The sequence below is a fragment of the Mastigoproctus giganteus genome, chromosome 14, assembly GCF_048544385.1.
Source record: "Mastigoproctus giganteus isolate SK-2022 chromosome 14, ASM4854438v1, whole genome shotgun sequence".
Taxonomy (NCBI): domain Eukaryota; kingdom Metazoa; phylum Arthropoda; class Arachnida; order Uropygi; family Thelyphonidae; genus Mastigoproctus; species Mastigoproctus giganteus.
The window spans coordinates 68,468,320-68,494,935 of NC_143588.1; the positions used below are offsets into that span (position 1 = coordinate 68,468,320).

General features: G+C 38.3%; 1 protein-coding gene across 1 annotated transcript in view; it reads left to right on the top strand.

Moving 5' to 3' along the window:
- LOC150075203 (non-selective voltage-gated ion channel VDAC2-like) overlaps window positions 1–26,616 on the top strand; it is a 65,839-nt gene that overhangs the window by 678 nt on the left and 38,545 nt on the right. The window contains exons 2-3 of the mRNA XM_090388736.1: window positions 10,063–10,197; window positions 17,343–17,463. Coding sequence (XP_090244862.1) covers window positions 10,063–10,197; window positions 17,343–17,463 — 256 coding nt within the window. The remainder of the gene's footprint in view (window positions 1–10,062; window positions 10,198–17,342; window positions 17,464–26,616) is intronic.

Genomic DNA, 26,616 nt, shown 5'->3' on the forward strand with positions numbered 1-26,616 from the left:
GGACTGCTTCTACAGGGATGGGATACACTTAAATAGAAAGGGTGCAAGAATATTTGCTGATGAGGCAGTGTAGGTGGGTCAGAAAACTGCTAGCTTTCAGAGGGGATACACGGACTAATTTATTAACAGTAGTCGCTGGCAGAGGTGAAAGTGATTCTTGCACGGCTTCTATTGGACTGAGCAGCAGCCTTAAAAACAAGATTCAGGGTATTTCAGAGACTGCTGGGAGTCATTGCGGTATAAGTAAACACATGGGTTGTGTTAGGGTAGCTAAGAATAGGAACAGGTGCATGTATACTTACGTATACACCAATGCTAGGAGTTTGGTAAATAAATATGATGAATTTGAGGTGTTGGTCAAAACATCAAAGGCAGATATTGTTGGGATATCAGAGAGGTGGTGTCACACAGATATAAGGAATGCAGAACTGGAATTTGGGGAGTACAATGTGTACTGGAAGGATAGACAGGATAGGAAGGGAGGAGGGATTATGGTATTAGTTAAGGAACATAAAATCCAACGAAGTACAGCTAGTCAACATGGCTGGATAGTGCCGTGTCGAGTCAGTTTGGTGTGACAGAAGCACTGAGAAAGGAAAATTGAGAGTAGGAGTGTGTTATAGGCCTAATGATTCTGAAAGTCTTATAATGGGGAATTTAATTTACCGGATATTGACTGGAATTTGTAGATTGGTCACTCACACACTAGCAAGGCTTTTGTGGATTTATTTCATGATTTTTTTCTACATTAGCATGTTCAGGAGGCAACTAGAGAGAGTAATACTCTTGATCTGATTATCAGTAGTGATTCTTCATGCATTAAGAATCTGCAGATAAAGGAACCACTATGTGGCAGTGATCACAACTACCATCAGGGATAAAGGGAAGGGTTTTTGCTTTCGTTAAGGCGACTATGGTGGTCTGAGACAATATTTAAATTCTGTACGGTGGGACCAACTGATGATGTTACTAACAACAAATTCAAAATGGGAAGCATTCAAAGAATTAATCTTGGAAGCTACTACACTTTTCATACCAACTAAGAAATATTGTTCATGGGTTAGGCCTAAATGGATGTCAGATGAACTAATGAGACATGTGGCAGAGAAGAAATATGCATGGGATACATATAAATTAACAGGTGACACGGAAGCCTATGATAGATATAAGCTGGTCTGTAACCAAGTCACAAAGGAGGTTAGGCAGGCAAAGGCAGATTACGAAAAATCTTTGAAAAAAGGATGCAAAGAAAAACAGCAGAGTTCTTTATTTATGTAAACTCTAGAAGAAAGGGGATGAATCAGATTGGTCTACTTGATATCGATGGTTCAACTGATGATGATCCTGCTCAAGTAGCTAACAAACTAATTGAGTATTTTGCATCTACATTCACACATGAGGAGTAGTAATAGTAGTAGTAGTAGTAGTGGCATGTGATGCAAGAAAGCAAGTGTATGAGCTTATGCAGCATCAGCCCAAAAAAAAAAAAAAAAAAAATCACACCATTCCCTCCAAATGCCTGTCCAGTTCCTCCATAAATTTATTCAACCTATCAACTTCCACAACGACAGATGGAAGTTTGTTCCAGCAATTAACCACCCGCTGGCTAAAGGCAAATTTCCGCACATCTATTCTACATGTCTTTTCTTAATTTGAATTTATGCCCCCTTAGGTTCGTAATCTGAACAAGTGGAAGGATCCCATCAGAATTCAGCGTGCTCAACCCATTCAAGGCCTTATACACCTCAATCAGATCACCGCGCAGGTGCCTAGTCTCCAGCCACTGCAATTTGCAGAACTTAAGCCTCTCTTGATAAGAGGATCACTTCATTCCCCTCACCAATCTTGTTGCCCTTCTCTGTACACGCTCAAGTAAATCTACATCCTTCCTAAAATGAGGCCTACAGACCTGTACACAGTGCTCAAGGCGTGGCCTGACCATTGCCTTATACAGAGGGATAATCACCTCCTTTTCCCTGCTAGCAAAATTCCTATATGTCATTGACAAAACCCCATGACCTGCCCTGGCAGCCTGTCTGCATTGCTCAGAAAACTTGATATCTGCCTGCACAATTACTCCCAGGTCTTTTTCATTTTCTACCACCTTAAGTGTAGTACCACACAGTTGGTACGTTTCTCTTGGGTTACTTCTACCTATATGCAGTACTTTGCATTTGTCAAGGTTAAACTTCAGTTGCCACTTCTTAGCCCATCTGCCCAAATTATCTAGATCCTGCTGCAGTTGCGCACTGCCATTACTGTCATTAACAACTCTGCCAACCTTTGTATCATCTGCAAACTTCGACATTAAGCCTGATATACCTTCATCAATATCATTGATAAATATACAAAACAACAGTGGACCTAACACCGAACCCTGTGGGACTCCACTAATAACATTAGTCCAAGAAGAGCAGCATCCATTGATTACCACCCTCTGTCTTCTCCCACTTAACCATCCTTTTATCCATTGTAGCAACTTACCCTTAATACCATTCTGCTCCAATTTGTACAATAGTCTTCCATGCGCAACAGTGTCAAAAGCTTTCCTGAAATCCAAATATATGATATCAAAATTATTTTTTGCATCCAGTTCCCTTTGTAACCACATCATAATATCCTATCAAATTTGTCAGACAAGACTTTCTCTTAACAAACCCATGCTGTGTCTGAATTATTGCTGCAGTCTTGTCTAGATGATCCTGCAATGCATCTTTAACCAGTGACTCCATTATTTTACCCAGAACAGAAGTTAAACTAACTGGTCTGTAATTACTCGTGTCACCCTTCGATCCATCTTTGTGAATTGGGGATACATTTGCACATCTCCAGTCCGTGGGAACCTCCCCTGAGTCCAAGGACGCTCTCATAATTATGGCTAAGGGTTTGCTTAGTTGCTTTGCCGCCTCCTTTAATATAACTGGATAGATCCCATCCACCCCAGGTGCTTTTCTTATGTTTAACTTCAACAATTTCTCCTCCACTTTGCTTTCAGTTATTCCAAAATTATTAAGTATCCTGCTACAATTTGATAACTTTCTGCCATTTTCAAACCTTAATAATTCCTCATGTGTGAATGTAGATGCAAAATACTCATTCAATTTGTTTGCTATCTGAGCAGGATCATCAACAGTCGAACCATCGATGTCAACTGGACCAATCAGATTCATCCTCTTCCTTTTAGAGTTTATATAAGTAAAGAAACCCTTTCTGTTTTTCTTAGCATCTTTTGCCAAGGATTTCTTGTAATCTGCCTTCGCCTGCCTAACCTCCTCTGTCACCTGATTACAGACTAGCTTATATCTGCCATAGGCTTCTGAGTCGCTTGATAATTTATATGCATCCCATGTATTTTTCTTCTCTGTTACGAGTCTCATTAGTTCATTAGATAACCATTTAGCATTAGCATTAGCAGAGGCATATGATGCAAGAAAGCAAGCTTATTCAGCATCAGCCAAAAAAAAAAAAAAAAACCCACTCCCATTTCACCCCTCCGTTCGTTCGAAATACCTGTCCAGTTGAGCTTTAAATTTGTTTAGGCTATCAACTTCAACAACAAGTGATGGAAGTCGGTTCCACCAACCAACCACCCGCTGGCCAAAGGCAAATTTCCGCACATCTATCCGACATCCGTCCTTCCTCAATTTGAATTTATGCCCTCTGAGGTGATTATTCTGAGAAAGATGAAGAATCCTATTGGCATTGAGCATGCTCAAACCATTCAAAGCCTTATACACCTCTATCAGATCACCTCGCCGGTGCCTAGTCTCCAAACTCTGTAATTTGCAAAACTTAAGCCTTTCTTCATAAGAGCAACCCTTTGTTCCATTTACTAATCTTGTTGCCCTTCTCTGTACCCGTTCCAGCAGCTCTACATCCTTCTTGAAATGAGGCCTCCAGACCTGTATACAGTACTCAAGATGTGGCCTTACCATTGCCTTATACAAGGGAATAATTACCTCCTTATCCCTGCTAGAAAAATTCCTGTATATCATTGACAAGACACCATGAGCTACTCTTGCAGCTCGTCTGCACTGCTCAGAGAACTTCATATCTGCCTGCACAATTACCCCCAGGTCCTTTTCATTCTCCACCACTGTCAGTGTAGTACCGCAGAGTTGATACGTTGCTCTGGGGTTACTGTTTCCCATATGCAGCACTTTACATTTGTCGATGTTAAACCTCATTTGCCACCTCTCAGCCCATCTGTTCAACCTTTCCAGATCCTGTTGCAGCAGCATAGCGTCAGTATTGTCCTTAACGACCCTGCCAACCTTTGTATCATCTGCAAACTTGGACATTAAACTTGATATACCATCATCAATATCATTCATAAACACCGAAGACAACAACGGACCCAACACTGAACCTTGAGGAACTCCACTAATAACATTAGTCCACGTTGAGCAGTGTCCATTGATTACCACTCTCTGTCTTCTGCCACTCAACCATCCCCTTATCCATAGCAGCAATTTGCCTCCAATGCCACACTGCTCCAATTTGTGCAGCAGTCTTCCATGTGCAACAGTATCAAAAGCCTTTCTAAGATCCAAATATATAATATCAAAGTTATTCCCTGCATCCAGTTCTTTTGTGACTACATCATAGTATCCAATCAAATTGGTCAGGCAAGACCTGCTCTTAACAAAACCATGCTGCGTCTGAGCTATAACTGAATTCTTGTCTAGATGATCCTGCAGTGCTTCTTTAACCAGTGCCTCCATTAATTTACCTGGAACAGAAGTTAAACTAACAGGTCTATAATTACTTGTGTCAGCCTTTGATCCTCCTTTGTGAATTGGGGTTACATTTGCACATCTCCAGTCTATGGGTACCTCCCCTGAGTCCAAAGAAGCTCTCATAATTATGGCTAGGGGTTTGCATACTTCCTTTGCTGCCTCCTTTAATATAACTGGATAGATCCCATCCACCCCAGGTGCCTTTTTTATGTTTATCCTCAACAATCTCTCCTCCGCTTTCCTCTCAGTTATTACAAAATCATCCAGCTCACTGCCAATGTTTACTTTACCTACATCATTCTCCTTCCTGAATAACTCCTCATGCGTGAATGTAGATGCAAAATACTCGTTTAGATTTTTAGCCACCTGAGCAGGATCCTCAACTGTTGAACCATCAATATCCAGTGGACCAATCTGATTCATCCCTTTCCTTTTCGAGTTCAAGTATGTAAAGAACTCTTTTTTGTTTTTCTTTGCATCCTTTGCCAAGGATTTTTCATAGTCTGCCTTTGCCTGCCTAATTTAGGTCTAAACCTTGAACAATATATCTTAATAGGTATGAAACTTTTAGTAGCTTCCACGATTAATTCCTTGAATGCTTCCCACTTATAATTTACTGTTGGTAACATCGTCACTTTATCCCACTGTACAGAATTTAAAAACTGTTGGAGACCACTGTACTCACCTTTACAGAAAGAAAAACCCTTTCCTTTACCCCTGATGGTAATTAAATCTTTAAGTAAATCCCACATCAGTACACTGTGATCACTGCCACCTAGTGGTTCCTTTATCTGCTGTTATACCTTCAGCAGATAAAGGAACCACTGCTGTGAATGATCACTGCTGATAACCAGATCAAGAGTATTACTCTTATTCAGGGAGGGGAAATCCAAAGGTGAATTAAAGTCTGCAGTGAGCTAGATGATTTTATAATAACTGTGAGCAAAGTGGAGGAGAAATTGTTGAAGATAATCAGAAGAAAGGCACCTGGGGTGGATGAGATCTATCCAGTTATATTAAAGGAGGCAGCAAACGAAGTAATCAAACCTTTAGCCATAATGATGAGAGCTTCCTTGGATTCGGTGGAGGCACCCATGGACTGGAGATGTGCAAATGTGACCTCAATTCACAAAGGAGGATCAAAGGGCGACAAAAGTAATTACAGACCTTTTAGTTTAACTTCTGTTCCATGGAAATTAATGGAGGCACTGGTTAAAGAAGCACTGCAGGATCATCTAGATAAGAGTTCAGTTATAACTCGGAAACAGCATGGGTTTGTTAAGGGGAAATCTTGTTTGACCAATTTAATTGGATACTATGATGTGGATGCAAAGAATAAGTTTGATATCATATAGTGATATCAAAGTGGTTGAGTGGGAGAAGACAGAGAGTGGTAATGAATGGACACTGCTCTTCATAGACTAATGTTATTAGTGGAGTGCCCCAAGGTTCAGTGTTGGGTCCATTGTTGTTTTCTGTAGTTATTAATGATATTGATGATGGTATATCAGGCTTAATGTCCAAGTTTGCAGATGATACGAAGGTCGGCAGAGTTGTTAATGACACTAATGACAATACGCTGCTGCAACAGGATCTAGAAAAGTTGAGCAGATGGGCTGAGAGGTGGCAACTGAAGTTTAACATTGACAATTGTAAAGTACTGCATATGGGAAGAAGTAACCCCAGAGTAATGTATCAACTGTGCGGTACTACAGTGACAGTGGTAGAGAATGAAAAGGACCTAGGGGGTAATTGTGTAGGCAGATATGAAGGCCACATATCAGGTCAGGCCACACCTTGAGTACTGTATAAAGGTCTGGAGGCCTCATTTTAAGAGGGCTGTAGAATTGCTGGAACAAGTACAGAGAAGGGCAACAAGATTAGTGAATGGAACAAAGGGTTGATCTTACGAAGAAAGGCTTAAATTTTGCAAATTACAGTGTCTGGTGACTAGGCATCTGTGAGGTGATCTGATTGAGGTGTATAAAGCCTTGAATGGTTTGAGCATGCCCAGTGCTGATGGGATTCTTCCTCTTGCTCAAAATATTTACCCGAGAGGGCATAAATTCAAATTGAAGAAAGACAGTTGTAGGATAGATGGGCAGCAGTTTGCCTTTAGCCAGCGGGTGGTTGATTGCTGGAACAAACTTCCATCTGTCGTTGTAGAAGTTGATAGGTTAAATAGATTCAAGGCAGAACTAGACAAACAATTGGAGCAAGGAGGTGGGTGAAATGAGAACAGTTTTTTTTGGCTGATGCTATATAAGCCTGCTTTCTTGCATCATGTGCCTTTACTAATGCCCTGTATTTTGTAGATCAGATAATATGATAATATACTGTATATCCTGTTTGACCAATCTGATTAGCAACTGTGATGTAATCACAAAGGAACTGGATGCAAAAAATAATTTTGAAATCATAGATTTCAGTAACTATTCAGATTCTACATTAATCCATCAACCTCTGCGAAAAGGGTTGTTCTTCTTCTAATTACATGGAGTCATTTAGACCCCAAGTACCTACTTTTGAAAAATCAGAAAAACTAATTCAAAATTAGTTTTTTAATTACTAATCACTGGATAGTAGTGCTAGACACAGTACAGACAGTTAAAATAAGTAGTACAGTACACTTGACTTACCTTTAATGTACTAGTCTTCCTTTTCTTACTAGGGCTGGAATATGTAAAATCGGGAAACAAAAATTTATTTGAGGAAGTCTGAGGGGGAGGGTATATCCTCATAAGTAGAATCATCAAGGGATACACTCTTTCTTGCAGGAGATTTGGATGAACTTCTTGAAGCAGTAATAGTCCTAGAAGGAGGGGTAGGGCTTTGGGTTGATGTTGATGGTCTGACTGGCCTTTCTCTGGATGTTGATGGTCGAGTAGGACTTTCAGTGGGTGCTGGTATTTCTTTGAAGTACCTGTCTAAAGGGGTTTGCATGCTAGACTGCTTTTTATTTTCCCTGTAGATTTCGGTGTAACAGGCATAATCCCTTACAAAGTTAGCATTGACTTTTGAACTTCTTTCAAAGTCCCTATCATGCTTCTCTAAAAGGACCATGCCAATTTCAAAATGCCGGATAGCTTCTGATAGAATTTTTGTGGTTAGCCCTTCGGACTCAGAGCTTCATATGTCTTCAGACATCTCTTCATTTTCCCTATTCTCATGAAGTGCAAGGAGATCTTCATTGCTTAAAGGCTCAGAATGTGACTCCAGAAGTTCAACTACATCTTCTGGCTCAACTTCCAGATCTAATTGCCTTGCCATCTGTACAATGTTATTAGTTACATCCAGAACAGGATTTTCAAATCCTTCAGTGTCATCAAGCAACTGTGGGCATAACTTTTTCCAGGCCCCCTGCAGTGTTGTTATCTTCACATCATTCTAAGCATCTCGTATAGTCTTTATTCCATTCACGTTGTTGAAGCCTTTCCAAAATTTCCTGACAACTTCTTGCCTTCTTCCTTCTTCTGTATCAATTGCTGTAATGCACTTGGAAGTTCTTCTTAAATAATAAAGTTTGAAAGCAGCAATGACACATTGATCCATGGGCTGGCGAAGTGAGGTGGTATTTGATGATAAGAATATCACTCGAATGTGAGGGTTCAAATCTTCTAACATTCGAGGGTGTCCAGGTGCATTGTCCAGAAGGAAAATAATTTTAAATGGGATGTTATTGTCTTTACAGTACCCTATAACTGTTGATACGAAGTAGGTGCAAATCATTCTTCAAAAATGGATGCAGTAACCCATGCCTTGGAATTAGACTTCAAAAGAACTGGATGGCTAGTCTTAGCATAGTTCTTCGAAGCTCTAGGGTTGGCTGAGTGGTAAACGAGCATAGGCTTTACCTTAAGGCTACCTGATGCATTTGCACCTAACAAAAGGGTAAGCCTATCTTTTTCTGGCTTCAAACCTGGCATGGTTTTCTCCTCCTTTGCAACGAATGTTCTAGATGGCATCTTTTTCCAAAACAGCCCAGTCAAATCCACATTAAAAATCTGATCCTTTGAGTAGCCACCGTCGTCAATAATTTTGGCAAGATCATGTGGAAAGCTTTCTACAGCAACGGTATCAGCAGCTGCTGCCTCACCTTGCACTTTGATATTATGTAGGTTAGAACATCTCTTAAACCTAGCAACCTCTACTTGCTCCAAATTCAGCATCCTTAGCTGTCTCACCTTTTTTAGCCTTCATTTTTAATCAAAAAGGCTTTGGGCTTTATTTTGAATGATACCTTGGCTTAAAGGCACATGGTGACTAGTCTGATCATCAGTCTATATAATTAAAAGTTTTTCCATGTCTGCAGTTAGGCTATCTCTCTTCTGAATTAGAGTAGTATGCACTGGTTTAGCATTTTTCACTCCATCAAGGATGTTTTGTTTGTTTTTAAGCACAGTGATAATTGTAGTATGAGCCTTTGGCCTATCTCAGTGTTTGATACACCTTCATCACTAGGTTTAAGAATTTTGACCTTTGTATCTAAAGTAATAGCTTTACGACTTTTCTTACCACTTTTAAACTAGATGCATAGCAAAACATGTTTGTAAATGAACTGACGACAGTGACGCTGTTTGGAAGGCCAATGCAAGCGGTAGCTTGCATTGGCCTTCCTTAGGATGGGGATACTTCTGGTATCCCCATCCCAAAAAATTTCTTCAGGTGAATGTAGATACAAAATGTATATTCAGTTTTTCAACGACCTTAATAGGACCATCAATTGTTATTCTGTATAAACATTTATAAACAGAAATTAAATCATATTTTTAAAAATGCATAATTAGTGGAAAGGAACTATTCTTGTGGCCCATGGCCCAATATTGGCAAAAACCTATAATGGCTTCAACTTTTAGTATTTTATTTGTTTTAGCCTCCGGCAGAAAAATGGTTGGATGCCACTCTTTTTCCTCTGGAACCTGTTACCATTCATTTTTGTTCAATTTGTTCAGATAATCTCCCTTATTCCCATCCGTTTTTTTACATGTCCATGCCACCATAAATTTGCTTTACATACCTTTGATTTGATATTTGTTTATCTCGAGATTTATTAAGAGATATATGACTTGCTATTCCTCTATCTGTTAGTTCCATTTATTTTTTTAAAACTGTCACTTCTGAAGATTCTAATTTTTGATGAATTCTTTTATTTCTTATTGAGCTCTAAGCTTCAGAAGCTAAAATAGGCTGAAAAACACTGTATTATAAACAGCTACATTTGTATTTTTGTCTTTTTTTTTTTTTGCTCCAAATAAATTTGTTGAACTGAATAAATTCATCAATTATTAAAAATAAATAAATTGAATTTTTTTTTCTTTTTCAGCCTTTGGATTTCTGAGACTGGATTACAAGTCAAAAACTGCTTCAGGAGTTGAATTTATTGTTAACGGCTCTTCCAATAATGATACTGGTAGAGTAACTGGATTTTTGGAGACAAAATATAATGTTCCTGATTTTGGTAAGAATTACCTTTGAGCAAAACAAAAATTCTGTTATTCACAGAGTAGTTGCTCTAAGATTATAACTTATATATTCACTAGCATTTCATCTAAATTCATTTATATATATTCACTAGAATTTCATCCAAATTCACTTATGGGTGATTAAAAATTAGGCCATGTTAAATGGCCTAATTTTGAAGATGGTCAATGCTCGACCATCTTCAATTTTGTTGAAACTTGGTGTAGATGTTTAAACAGGTTTCCAAAGAGGCTGTGCAAAAATTCAGTTCAAAATATAGTATGCTTGAGGCACCAGCATACTTTTTTGTGGAAGTTTTTTGCTCAAAACATCGAAGGCAGATATTGTTGGGATATCAGAGACGTGGTGTCACACAGATATAAGGGATGCAGAACTGCAATTTGGGGAGTACAACGTCTACAGAAAGGATAGACAGGATAGGAAGGGAGGAGGGGTTATGTTATTAGTTAAGAAACACATAAAAACCAAGGAAGTAAAGCCAGTCGACATCGCTGGACAGTGCAGTGTGGAGTCAGTTTGGTGTGACATAAACATTGGGAGATCAAAATTGAGAGTAGGAGTGTGCTATAGGCCTAATAACTCTGATGAGTATAATAAGGAACTGTACAGGGAAATAGAGTGGGCCAGTAAATCAGAGTGTCTTATAATGGGAGATTTTAATTTCCCAGATATTGACTGGAATTTGGGGGCTGGTTACTCACACACTAGCAGGACTTTTGTGGATTTATTGGATGATTGTTTTCTACATCAGCATGTTCGGGAGGCAACTAGAGGGAGTAATACTCTTGATTTGATTATCAGCAGTGATTCTTCATGCATTAAGAATCTGCAGATAAATGAACCACTAGGTGGCAGTGATCACAGTGTGCTGAAGTGGGATTTACTCAAAGAGGTAACTACCATTAGGGGTAAAGGGAAGGGTTATTGCTTCCGTAAAGGCGACTACGATGGACTGAGACAGTATTTAAATTCTATACAGTGGGACCAACTGATGATGTTACCAACAGCAAATTCAAAATGGGAAGCATTCAAAGAACTTATCTTGGAAGCTACTAGGCTTTACATACCAACTAAGAAATATTGTTCAAGGTTTAGGCCAAAATGGATGTCAGATGAACTAATGAGGCATATGGCAGAGAAGAAAAATGCATGGGATACATACAAATTAACACATGACACAGAAGCCTATGATAGATACAAGTTGATATGCAACCAAGTTACAAAGGAGGTTAGGCAGGCGAAGGCAGATTACGAGAAATCCTTGGCAAGGGATGCAAAGAAAAACAGCAAAGAGTTCTTTACTTATGTAAACTCTAGAAGGAAGGGGATGAATCAGATTGGTCCACTTGATATTGATGGGTCAACTGTTGATGATCCTGCTCAGGTAGCTAACAAACTAAATGAATATTTTGCATCGACATTCACACATGAGGAGTTATTCAGCGAGGGGAATGCCAGAGGTGTATTCAACTCTAGCAGTAAGCTACAGAATCTTGAAATAACTGGGAGTAAAGTGGAGGAGAAACTGTTGAAGATAAACACAAGAAAGGCACCCGGGGTGGATGGGATCTATCCAGTTATATTAAAGGAGGCAGCAAAGGAAGTAAGCAAACCCTTAGCCATAATTATGAGAGCTTCCTTGGACTCAGGGGAGGTACCCATAGACTGGAAATGTGCAAATGTGACCCCAATTCACAAAGGAGGATCAAAGGCTGACACAAGTAATTATAGACCTGTGAGCTTAACTTCTGTTCCAGGAAAATTAATGGAGGCACTGGTTAAAGAAGCACTGCAGGATCATTTAGACAAGACTTCAGTTATAGCTCAGACACAGCATGGTTTTGTTAAGGGGAAGTCTTGCCTGACCAACTTGATTGGATACTATGATGCAGTCACAAAAGAACTGGATGCAGGGAATAACTTTGATATTATATACTTGGATCTTAGAAAGGCTTTTGATACTGTTGCACATGGAAGACTGCTACACAAATTGGAGCAGTGTGACATTGGAGGCAAATTGCTGCTATGGATAAAGGGGTGGTTGAGGGGGAGAAGACAGACAGTGGTAATCAATGGACACTGCTCATCGTGGACTGATGTTATTAGTGGAGTCCCTCAGGGCTCAGTGTTGGGTCCATTATTGTTTTCTGTATTTATAAATGATATTGATGATGGTATATCGGGCTTAATGTCCAAGTTTGCAGACGATACAAAGGTTGGCAGGGTTGTCAAGGACACTACTGACACTATGCTGCTGCAACGGGATCTGGAAAGGTTGAGCAGATGGGCTGAGAGGTGGCAAATGAAGTTTAACATTGATAAATGTAAAGTACTACACATGGGAAACAGCAACCCCAGAGCAACGTATCAACTCTGTGGTACTACACTGACAGTGGTAGAGAATGAAAGGGACTTGGGGGTGGTTGTGCAGGCAGATATGAAGTTCTCTGAGCAGTGCAGACGGGCTGCAAAAGTAGCTCATGGAGTATTATCAATGATATACAGGAATTTTTCCAGCAGGGATAAGGAGGTGATTATTCCATTGTATAAGGCGATGGTCAGGCCACACCTAGAGTACTGTATACAGGTCTGGAGGCCTCATTTCAAGAAGGATGTAGAGCTGCTGGAACGAGTACAGAGAAGGGCAACAAGATTAGTGAATGGAACAAAGGGGTGCTCTTACGAAGAAAGGTTTAAGTTTTGCAAATTACAGTGTCTGGAGACTAGGCACCAGCGAGGTGATCTGATAGAGGTGTATAAAGCCTTGGATGGTTTAAGCATGCTCAATGCTGATGGGATTCTTCCTCTAGCTCAGAAAAATCACCTGAGAGGGCATAAATTCAAATTGAGGAAAGACAGATGTAGGATAGACGTGCGGAAATTTGCGTTTAGCCAGCGGGTGGTTGGTTGGTGGAACAGACTTCCATCCCTTGTGGTGGAGGTTGATAGCCTAAATAAGTTTAAGGCTCAGCTGGACAGGTATTTTGAACGAACAGAGGGGTGAAGTGGAAGTGGGGGTTTTTTTTTTTTTTTTTTTGGCTGATGCTGCATAAGCTTGCTTTCTTGCATCAAATGCCTCTACTAATGCTAATGCTAATGCTAAGTCACTTGTGTTACGGGCACCTCTGTAGCCAGGTGGGCAGGAGCAGCAGTGCATAGCACATGCTTCTTGATTCGACCGGGGTTCGAGTCCGTGACCACCAAATATGGAGGATGCGGAAAGGTCAGGGAATGACCACCGCATATCCCCGGAGCAATATGGCCTTAGTTGCTAATGCTCCTAAAAACCAAATAACAACAACAACAACAACTTGTGTTACGCAGAGCAAATCACAAAGAATTTTCAAAGTTTTAAGTGTTACTGTCGCACAACATTGAGACGTAGTGCTCCGAAACTTGGTATACCTAGTTAACTTTTGGTAGAAAATGCAAAACTTTTGGGGTCTAAGCTCATAAACCTTCACATTTTTTACAATGCAGTCTAAAACATTTTACATTTTACAAACGTAACATTATTAATTAATACATAAAACTTGATACGGAAGTTATATAACAAAACTTGCAGATAATGCTCAATAGCAGTTTTCCAACCCACCTAACACTGCCTCGATAGCATTAACAAATATTCTTGCACCCTTTCTATTTAAGTGTATCCCATCCCTGTAGAAACAGTCTCTCCTGTTAATAAGTACAGACCAGGCTGAAAAAATTCAGCCTGGTCTTTTGCATTACTTCATCCATTTTTGGAGACAGTTTGGGGAAATTCAAAGGTCATCTGGATAGTACTTTCGGGTGAGAGAAACGCATAGGATGATAGGTTTAATTTCCTTTTCTTTTATTAATTATTATTATTTATTTTTTTTTTTTTATCGTTGTTTTATTCGTGTTTTTTTTTTTTTTTTTTCATAGGCTTTCTTGCACCATGCAGCCATTACTAATACTAATATCACACCTCATCTCTTTCCACTTCATCTGCTTTGGGTTGTACTTCTTGTATTTACTGTTCCTCCTCTAGTTCTGGTTCATTTCTATCCATAATCCTTCTTCTCTGTACTTGGTTGCTCACATCCTGCTTGATTTTTTTTTCAGGATTTTAGAAGCTGTCAGGTTCTTCATGATGATGGTCTGCTATTCAATGATCTGAACAGTTGGGCACTGTTCTAACCACTTTGTGTGTAGTTTCATCCTGTATATTGGTCTCTAGCTTGGTTACTGCGTAGTATGCTTGTATGATGAACGTATTAATTTCGATGCTCTACTTCATGCATTGGTTCTTTGTTCCTTTTTGGGTGGTTACTAGCATGGTTGCACAGGAAGCAGTTCCAGTTAGTTAGGTTGGGTGGTCTTGCCCTTCAGTTGTGGTAGCCATATTGGGGACAGTTCCACTTGCTCCACCGTTTTCCTCAAGAGACTGTCTGTGACTTTTCAAACTGACCCATCTGCTTAAGGCTTGAACACGTGACTTTATTCTGTGCCACATGCAGTATGTTCAGTGTTTCTACTTTTCATCTTCCTCCAGCTGTGGAAATGGACCTGTTTAGCTTTAGCATCCAGTGGTGGGTGGTAGATATTGGGAGTGGCACCAGATGGTGCTACTCTCTACTTCAACCATTACTTCATCCATCCTTGGAGGAGGTAGGCCCAATGAAGCAACTTTTGCAATTTTTCCCCCTCGTTTTTTTTTTTTTTTCTTTTTTTTCTGGCAGTCCATGTTTTCGGCATTAAAAGACACAAAGGCATAAAGATTGTTGTAGACTTGAATGTTTTCTTGGAAGTGTCTCCCTTTTCTGTGTTGTCAAACAACAAAGTCTTTAAAGCAGCTGGATAGGTATCTGCCATCGGCAAACGTACTTTCCCTCCATGACAGTGTGAATGTGTGGCTCCTCCGAGTTTGCCATGAGAAGATAAATGCCACAACATTGACGTTCATCTACCTTATCACCTAAATCGTAATATGATACTTCAGTGATTTCTTTGTTATTAGGATCTTGTGGAACTCTTATATTACATCTGAGCCATATAGCAGTTTTATATTTAAAAATAATAGACATTTTTATATTTTAAATTTTGACTTGTTTTATATTTAAAATTTTGACTTGTTTTATATTTAAAATTTTGACTTGTTTTATATTTAAAATTTTGACTTATTTTATATCTTTATATCTTAAATAGCTATTATTATTTTTAAACGTAGTTGTTAGGTGGCAATATATCTCTTCAGAGTTTATACAGATATAATTTGTGGATATTGTGTTAACAGAACTTTAAAAATGTATATAAAGTGTTGACAGAACTTTTAATGTGTATACAAGTTGTTGGCAATAAAGATCCCAGACTGGTACTATTTCGGTCATGTTTGATGAGTTTCAAAATAAAGGAAGTGGTATGTTGTTGTTGTTCAAACTTTCTCCAACAGATGGTGGTACAGAAATTAGCATTAGTAAAGACGCATGATGCAAGAAAGCAAGCTTATATAGCATCAGCCAAAAAAAAAAAAAAAACCCCTTTCTCATTTCACCCATCCACTTGCTCCAAGTGTTTGTCTAGTTCTGCCTTGAATCTGTTTAAGCTATCAACTTCTACAACAACAGATGGAAGTTTGTTCCAGCAATCAACCACCCACTGGCTAAAGGCAAATTTCCTCACATCTATCCTACAACTGTCTTTCCTCAATTTGAATTTATGCCCTCTCAGGCAATTGTTCTGAGCAAGAAGAAGAATCCTATTAGCATTGAGCATATCCAGTAGGCTGACAGGTTTCAAGTAATAACCTAATTATTACTTGAAACGTAATAACTAGGTTATTATTTGAAACGTAATAACTAGGTTATTACTTGAAACGTAATAACTAGGTTATTACTTGAAACGTTCCAGTTACAATTTTGAAATGGAGCAATGAACAAATATCAAATTTTGCTCTGAACTGGGAAAATATGCAACAGAAATGTATAAAATATTAAAAACTATTTATGGTGATGAAACATTAATTATACCAGTGTGTTTGAATGCTACAAGTGGTTCAAAGATAGATGTGAAGATGTTTATGTGACCCAAGAAGTGAGCATCCATCAACCTCTTGAAATGAGGACAGAGTTTTGGGAACTGGTAGAACAAGAACATTGTTCAACTCTCAGAATGTGGCTAATGAGTGGTTTATGAATAAGGAGACAGTTTGTCAAATTCTGTATGAAGATAGGGAAAAGAAAGGTCTGTGCAAATATGTGCTGCACAGCTTCACGAGTGAACAAACAATGAAGAGTGTTATCATGGGGAGCCTTTATCCAGACTTATCAAAACAATCCTAATTGCCTCTACTGTATTGTCACTGGAGATAAGTGTTGGGTGTTTCAGTTCAACCCAGACACGAAGTGTCAGAGCATGCAGTGGACTTCAAAATCATAACCCCAGGGACTCACATCTGGCGAGTATGGGCTTGGCACACCCAGGGTCCTGAGCTGGATATCATCATTCTTCTCTTCCTTGGTGATTCCCATCTACTTCTCTCTCTCTCTCTCTCAGGGTAAGTAAATTTTTTTTTTTTTTTGCTGGTGCAGCAAAAGCCTCAGACTGCCTTGTACCATATGGCTAATGATAATAATAATCACTAAGGTCCTTGTTGCACGACATTGTCCCTGCCCATTCTCCCCTTGTGAAGACATTTCTGAAGAAAAATGTCATTTTTACAGATCAACCGTCTACTCTACTTTCCCGATCTAGCACCAGCAGACTTCTTCCTCTTTCCCAAGGTCCTCACTGTTCTCAAAGGAAAGAGATTTCAGGATGTCGAGGACATAAAAAAAAATCTAACTGCCGAACTGTACATCATCTCTTTGGACACCTTTGCTGATTCTTTTCAGAAACTTTTAGAATGGTGTAATAAGTGCTTTTAATTAGGTGGTGATTTCTTTGAATAAAAATGAAACTTTTTGTGCTCCTTCACTTTGCGCTCTTTTTATTGCACCTTCCACACAAGAACTTCATTGCCACACCTCATATATATGCACACTCCTTTGGTCCCATACATGAGAAAAGTTTTATACTGTGTACATGCATACTCATAAAAGCTAGACTATATAATATTCTGAGTAAATTATCTGAATTTTTATAACTTTTTTCTCGAAGGAATAACATTCAGAGAAACATGGAATACAGATAATATTTTAAAAACAATTGTGTCTGTAGAAGATCAGATTGCAAAGGGAGTGGCAATAATATGTGATACAGCTTTTTGTCCAGAGAGTGGGTATGTATTATTTATAATTTCTGCATTCTGTAGTAAAATATTATATATTTAGCGATATTTGTTATTATTATTCTAATAGTTTGTATAGAGGTTTTAATCTTTTGTATTTTATTTGTGGTGATTTTTTGCATATACAGTATTTTGTTTTTAATATGCTTATATATTCCTTGAAAGGTATTTTTCTGCAGGATATTTTGTTCATGATATATATTACTCTGAATAAAAAAAAAAAAATTTGAAAATTATTTTTGGATGGTAAGATAACATTATTGGAGTTGTTGTTGTTATTTGGTTTTTAGGAGCATTAGCAACTAAGACCATATTGCTCCAGGGATATGCGGTGGTCATTTCCTGACCTTTCCGCATCCTCCGCATTTGGTGGTCATGGGCTTGAACCCATGTCTAATCAAGAAGCGTGTGCTATGCACTGCTGCTCCTGCCCACCTGGCTATGAAGGTGTCATTATTGGAGTAAAATCAGGAAAACTTGTAGATTGAATGTGTTGCATCCCAGTACCAGAATCTTGCTTATTGCTGTACAAGGAATGTGCAGTGACAAGTTAATTTTCTCTGGTTGAGCATTTTTCCTGTGTTATTTGTGGACCTAAATACAGACTGTTGCTGGTGTTGACAGTGATTGGATTTATTATGGCATAGGTCTTCCAAGTATGATGCAAGCATGTTGTGTTCCACAACATCAGCATCATGTATTAAATAGGGAACATATTTGATTTAATTTAAAAGAATTAATATTTTCAGTTGAAATGAACAGAAAATTATCTATATGCAGCATGCTCACTTTATCATGAACACTGTCCTCAACTGATATGCAGAGGCAGCAGCTGATCAAACAGGCATTTATGTTTTTGTATGGCAGCAGATACTGTTCCATCCTGTACTGTTTCCAGTGATCCTTACTTTCTAATTTCAGACTAGCTTTAGTTTAATTTAAAGGCAAGTCCTTTAAGTAGTGACCCTCAGCTCAGGCATACTTTGATATTTTTGAAAGCTGCTACCATGCACATGTAACTGATTTTTTTATATGTGCAAGGTACATTTAAAAAGTTCGGAATGTATCTTGTTAACTTTGTGTCTAGATTGTAGAATTTTTTCCTTTTAGTGCCCGGGTTCAAAAAACCACTTAGTCTTCCAGATGAACATTCTCACATTTCAGAGATAACATATATTATTTTCTGAATGAAAGTTACCTTTATCCAGAAAATAAAATATGTTGTCAAGTAATACACTATTAACCAGGCTGATTTTTATAAATAGTCATCAAAAACTATTTTCAGCTTAACATTTATCAGCTTGTTTAATAAAACAAATATAATAACTTATGTCTTAATCCTTTATAATTTCATTACTTTGTATTGACTGCTGTTGTCAGAAAGGAAACAATGTGATCCTCCCAAGGATAACAACTGGAATAGGTATGAGCCATATTAACATGTACAATTTCTGTTCAAAATAGCTGAAGGTACAAATTTTCTCTTTAAATTCAACTGATAAAATTGATGTTCCTGTCTTTAAAAATTACAACTGACCTCATACTTGTGCATCAAAAAATTTTTATAGCTAAAATAGATAGCTAACCTGGACACAATAACCTTTTTGTGGGCCATCAACATATTTTTTTGTGTGTGTGTGTGTGTGTGTGTGTGTGTGCGCGCGCGTGTGTGCGCGTGTGTGCGTGTGCGCGCGCACCATATAAGCAGAAAGCTTTATTTTATAACTTATTCTGTATTTCTGAAAAATTTTATTGCTATTGTACAATTTTTTAGCTTGCCTTTCTTTCATGTTGATGACTGGTCAAAATAATTAAACCTCATTACTTGGGACACCATTATAATCAATTGCACAACTCAACCAAATAATCATGACATGATTGAAACCTTTGCTTAAACACAACAAGAAAACAAACATCAGCTTTTCTTTGGTGGAATAACAATACCCCTTTTTGATAAATTCTAATTCAAAATTCATAGTACATACTACTCCTTTATCTTCCTTTTATTATGGTGATTTCTTTATAAAATATTAGAAAGTAAACAGCCAGTCTATCATACATTACAGCTGTTTGAACCATGGCATAGAGGGGGGGGCGCCTCCGTAGCCAGGTGGGAAGGAGCAGCAGTGCGTAGCACACGCTTCTTGATTAGACCGGGGTTCGAGCCCGTCACCACCAAATACGGAGGATGCGGAAAGGTCAGGGAATGACCACCGCATATCCCAGAGCAATATGGCCTTAGTTGCTAATGCTCCTAAAAACCAAATAACTAACTAATTAACCATGGCATAGACCTGGGTGTTACGCTATTCTGAAGTCACAAATCCTACTATTCTTCCACATATATTGGTAACCATATCTGTTTTGTGATATGTATGTTATGGTTCATATGCTTCTTATCTGTTCTTTATCTTATCTTATCAAAAAAGAACTTATCTGTTCTTTTTTGTGCCTTAAAAATCTTAAAATTTTGAAGACAAAGTTTCTCATTACAAAAATCTGATAAAGATCTACTAACTTGCACAGGTAAGTAATTTTTAAATGCAGGTAAGTAATTTTTAAATAAATATATATCTTTATATGATTGAAATTCCCTCTTATTGTCAATTTGATGGTACAACAAAGTATTATTGTACCTACCATCAAATTTGTTTGTCATATTTTTGATTTTATAAGATAACTAAACAAATTTTCAGAACTTTGGTATCAATAAAAAAAAATATTAAAATAATTGTACCCTTTTACATACAGCTTTTTAAATTGTTTCTTTACTTTTACATCAAAAGGAAATTAAACTCAACTTAACAAACACAGGAAGTAAATTATTATGATATATACACGGTACATTTAGAAGGTACAACTTCCTAATTTTTGTCTTAAAAAGTACTCGACTTATCAGGTTGAAATTTTTATGGGAGATTGACAAGTATTACCCATGTATATGTTTTTAATTGTTCATTAATTTTTTTATTTTTGCAAGTTGGTACAGATGGTAGTTCCATGGCTAGAAGAAAGATGAGTTTGACAGAAGCCAAACAGAGAACTAAAAGTGGTTTTTGAAACAGATTTGGATGATAGCATTGTTCATTATTGGATCTATTGTTTTAAAGTTAGTTGAAACATCACGGGGTCGCTTTTGCAAGATTGTCTTGCCCAAAATGTTCCCTGTTCCTGCTGCATCTTATCTGTTCTTTTTTGTGCAGTACAATGAATATCACAGTTGTGTTCTGTTTATCTTGACCTACAAAACTTGAACTGGTAGATTCAATACATAGAAGATAAATATCAGCAAGTGGAACTTTCTGAATCCATTACATAATTTTTGATATCACCTGCCCAGATATTTCCTTATATCTTTTCTTTTACATGACAATTGCTTTGGTTGTTACTTTATCTTTTAAATTGTCGTGTGGGGGGCATGTGGACTTACATGGTATGTGGCCTCCAAATCATTATGAGATTCATAATGATCTTGCATGAAATTCTTATAAATAACACCCATGTCTCAGATTTCCTGTGTTTGTGATATGACAGAATTGTGATTTTTGGAAATATTTCAATTATTCACTTTGGCAAAGAATTTTTGACAAGAGTTAATTAAATAAATGATCTTTAAAGTCTCCTCAAGTCTTTCTGTAATGTTTCAGCAGACTGCCTGTGTTTCTTCCCTCTCTCCTTTGTAACAGAATTATCCATCTAAATGGAAGTCTTCATTAGGACCATTGGCACTCAGGGCAGACTTCTTTTCTGGGTTATTATTCACAGCAGTTATTGTCCTACTGATTCAAAACAGCCAAGATTTCCTCAGTTATGTTGACAATTGAAAATTTCTCACTCCAATCACTCCAAACATGGATCTCATCCAAATAACTGACATAATAAATCCAGTCTCATAAAAATTGTTTCTTACCTCAGGCAATTTTGGTCTTCATTCCAATGAAATTGAAAGTTTTTCTTGCTCTTTTTCAGGTTAGCTCCATCAATAGTTACTCCAAGCATAGACTTTACTTTGAACAACACTTTAATTTCTGCTGTCTCAACCCACACAGATCTTGAAATTTTGGAGAAACATTTGATCTAAAGCTCCAGTTCCTTCACTGTCTCAAGACTCTCACATCAAGTGGAGCGAGTGTTAGGTGGATGGCTGAGCACGTCTTCTTTACATTAAAAGACCCCATAATAGTCAGAAGATATATCAGAACCATAAGCTACCAATCTCTTCTCTACACATTGGAAAGCTGCTGGGAAACACCCCATCATTAGCCCCTTGTTTTTTTGTCTCAGGTTAATGGATAGTCTTCCCATTCCAAATGCTGGAGTTAGTATACAAGAGCTTGATGCAGATCCTAACAAATTTGCATTTGGTTGCTCCTATAGGAACACTGTCTCGGCTACTCATCAATTGAATGTGCAAAGAACATCCTAATTTAGAATGCACTAGATGGTACACCATCTACAGCAACACTGTTATTTTAGAGAAGAGAGAGAGAGAAATACCCTTGTGGATCATCAACAGTGTGTTAGCCTGTCTTCTGCTATTACTCAGATAACCTCTGTGGCCTCTGAACTGACTGTCACCTTCTAATGTGCCATACTGGCTCACAACAGTTGCTGCTTAATAGATGAAAGTTCTCCAGGCTGTTTATTGAGTAATGTAAATAATGGATATACCTATGTAAATTCTCTAAATGTAGCTTTTCCTGTTCACACCAAGTTGATTACTGTACCAGTTATTATATTTTCATTTGATTGTTACTCTAACATTATGATCGTTACACTAACACCAAACTAGCACCACATGGTGTGACACAAGTTTGTTATGGCTGCCTTTTTTTATGTGTCTGTCCCATTGCCCTAATTACTTCAGTTTTCTCATGGCTATGAAATTTATGTTAAAATTCAAATATATCCAAGGGTGCACCCACGATGACGTTTAATCCCTGTAAGTTGTTGACAAAATTATGTAAGTATTTTTTTTCGAATTTAAGTAATGCTCATCTGCAAACCGCTAAGCCTAATCATGCCGTGGCAAAACCAAGCCTCACATATATGTGGACAAACTCAACAGAAGGGACTGCTTCTACAGGAATGGGATACACTTAAACAGAAAGGGTCAAAAATATTTGCTGATGCTATCGAGGCAGTGTTAGGTGGGTCGGAAAACTGCTAGCTTGGGGGGATACAAGGACTAATAGATTAACAGTAGCCACTGGCAGAGGTGAAAGTGATTCTATTGGAATGAGCAGAAGCCTGGAAAACAATATGCAGGATATTTCAGAGACTGCTGGGAGTCATTGCGGTACAAGTAAACACATGGGTTGTGTTAGGGTAGCTAAGAATAGAAATAGGTGCATGTATACTTTACTCTATTTCCCTGTAGAAACTCTACAGGGAAATAGAGTGGGCCAGTAAATCAGAGAGTCTTATAATGGGGATTTTAATTTCCCAGATATTGACTGGAAATTGTGGGTTGGTCACTCACACACTAACAAGGCATTTGTGGATTTATTGGATGATTGTTTTCTACATAAGCATGTTAGGGAGGCAACTAGAGGGAGTAATACTCTTGATTTGATTATCAGTAGTGATTCTTCATGCATTAAGAATCTGCAGATAGAGGAACCACTAGGTGGCAGTGATCACAGTGTGCTGAAGTGGAATTTACTCAAAGAGGTGACTACCATCAGGGGTAAAGGGAAGGGTTATTGCTTTTGTAAAGGTGACTACGATGGTCTGAGACAGTATTTAAATTCTATACAGTGGGACCAACTGATGATGTTACTAACAGCAAATTCAAAATGGGAAGCATTCAAAGAACTTATCTTGGAAGCTACTAGGCTTTACCTACCAACTAAGAAATATTGTTCAAGGTTTAGGCCTAAATGGATGTCAAATGAACTAATGAGACATATGGCAGAGAAGAAAAATGCATGGGTTACATATAAATTAACACGTGACACAGAAGCCTATGATAGATATAAGTTGATCTGTAACCAAGTTACAAAGAAGGTTAGGCAGGCGAAGGCAGATTACGAGAAATCCTTGGCAAGGGATGCAAAGAAAAACAGCAAAGAGTTCTTTACTTATGTAAACTCTAGAAGGAAAGGGATGAATCAGATTGGTCCACTTGATATCGATGGTTCAACTGTTGATGATCCTGCTCAGGTAGCTAACAAACTAAATGAATATTTTGCATCGACATTCACACATGAGGAGTTATTCAGCGAGGGGAATGCCAGAGGTGTATTCAACTCTGGCAGTAAGCTAGATAAAAAGGTAAAGTGCAGCCATTATCAATCCACTGCAGGATGGAAGCCTCCTCAACAATTCGTGCTGAGGGAAATGGACCATAATCTGCCACGCTGGTGCAGTGCTGGTTGGCAGATCGACTGTATTCAGCAGTCAGGGGCTTGAACCCCAGTCTACTCAAAGAGCATGTGCTACTGCACTCCCGCTCCTGACCACTCGGCTAATCTTGTAATAACTGAGAGTAAAGTGGGAGAGAAATTGTTGAAGATAAACACGAGAAAGGCACCTGGGGTGGATGGGATCTATCCAGTTGTATTAAAGGAGGCAGCAAAGGAAGTAAGCAAACCCTTAGCCATAATTATGAGAGCTTCCTTGGACTCAGGGGAGGTACCAATAGACTGGAGATGTGCAAATGTGACCCCAATTCACAAAGGAGGATCAAAGGCTGACACAAGTAATTATAGACCTGTGAATTTAACTTCTGTTCCAGGAAAATTAATGGAGGCACTGGTTAAAGAAGCACTGCAGGATCATCTAGACAAGACTTCAGTTATAGCTCGGACACAGCATGGTTTTGTTAAGGGGAAGTCTTGCCTGACAAATTTGAGTGGATACTATGATGCAGTCACAAAAGAACTGGATGCAGGGAATAACTTTGCTATTATATACTTGGATCTAAGAAAGGTTTTTGATACTGTTGCACATGGAAGACTGCTGCACAAATTGGAACAGTGTGGCATTGGAGGAAAATTGCTGCTATGGATAAAGGGGTGGTTGAGGTAGAGAAGACAGAGAGTGGTAATCAATGGACACTGCTCATTATGGACTAATGTTATTAGTGGAGTTCCTCAGGGTTCAGTGTTGGGTCCATTTTTGTTTTCTGTATTTATAAATAATATTGATGATGGTATATCAAGCTTAATGTCCAAGTTTGCAGATGATACAAAAGTTGGCAGGGTTGTTAAGGACACTACTGACGCTATGCTGCTGCAACAGGATCTGGAAAGGTTGAGCAGATGGGCTGAGAGGTGGCAAATGAAGTTTAACATTCACAAATGTAAAGTACTACATATGGGAAACAGCAACCCCAGAGCAACGAATCAACTCTGTTGTACTACAGTGACAGTGGTAGAGAATGAAAAGGACCTGGGGGTAATTGTGCAGGCAGATATGAAGTTCTCTGAGCAGTGCAGACGGGCTGCAAGAGTAGCTTATGGTGTCTTATCAATGATATACAGGAATTTTTCTAGCAGGAATAAGGAGGTGATTATTCCGTTGTTATAAGGCAATGGTCAGGCTACACCTTGAGTACTGTATACAGGTCTGGAGACCTCATTTCAAGAAGAATGCAGAGCTGCTGGAATGAGTACAGAGAAGGGCAACAAGGTTAGTGAATGGAACAAAGGATTGCTCTTATGAAGAAAGGCTTAAATTTTGCAAATTACAGTGTCTGGAGACTAGGCACCGGCGAGGTGATATGATAGAGGTGTATTAAGCCTCGAATGGTTTGAGCATGCTCATTGCCAATGGGATTCTTCCTCTTGCTCAGAATAATCACCTGAGAGGGCATAAATTCAGATTAAGGAAAGACAGATGTAGGATAGATGTTTGGAAATTTGCTTTTAGCCAGCGGGTAGTTGGTTGTTGGAACAGACTTCCATCCCTTGTTGTGGAAGTTGATAGCCAAAATAAATTTAAGGCTCAGCTGGACAGGTATTTCGAATGAACGGAGGGGTGAAGTGGAAGTTTTTTTTTTTTTTTTTTTTTTTTTTTTGGCTGATGCTACATAAGCTTGCTTTCTTGCATCATATGCCTCTACTAATGCTAAATGCTAACTTGTTGCATCATCCCCTGCTGGCTCGCAAACAGACAGATGATCTCCGAAGACTCTCCTCCAGCTAAACAACAAAATCTGTTGCTCTATGGAAATCTTAACCAATCTAAAAGAACTAGCATGTTGCATCCTGCTTCTCCTCTAACCCGGACTTTACAGTTCTGAAGTTTTGTGCGGTCACCTACCATGTAATTCTGCCATTGTTCTCATCAACCACATTGTTTGCATCAGTAATGATAACAGCTCAAAATTATGTGTTATCCTTTCATATCAATTATATGTACTTAATTGTGACTGTTGTGTGATTAATTTATATCTATCATTTTTACTGTAAGCCCCTATAACTACAGTTATAGTTCCTACAGTTGTCCCAGGGCAAGCTGGTAATTGTCTGTGTATTTCATATCAGTATAGAGGCTACATCTTGGCACAGCCACGCTACTCGCCACTTTGTCTAGGATGCCTCTAGCGAAACCTGTAACCACTGACCTGTTTTTTTTTGTTTGTTTGTTTTTTTGTATTTATTGCCTTGCTATATTGTATGGAATCCTGATCAATAGCTAATAAACAGAATTAATTAACTAAGTCATAAGAAGTGTTATCATTCTATTATCACAGTGTATATATTTCTTTTTGCTTTAATTTGTTTCCTGTTATACAGAATAATTTCTCTTAATTAATTATATTATCCACTAGTAAAGCTCTATTTCTGTCATAATATGACAAGCAATCTCATAAATCAATTGTTTAATAATTTTATTTCATTTACAGATTAACCCCTTGTATTCTCTTGATGTGAACCCCTGACCTTATGGCTGCAATGAGCATTTACAAGATCAACCTCGCCCTACCATTAATATCTGGACATCCCTCCCTTGATAGTTGGTCACTTCTTATTGCCCAAGCAACATCTATCACTATACATGTGCCCTTAGGCCTTTCAAAAAGCAGTAGTATGAATTTGAATGTACAATGCGATGATGTGTAAGACGCTACATGATTTGGGTTACCATGGTTGTGCAGCAGTCTACAAGCCATTAATCACCCTAACTAATACCAGA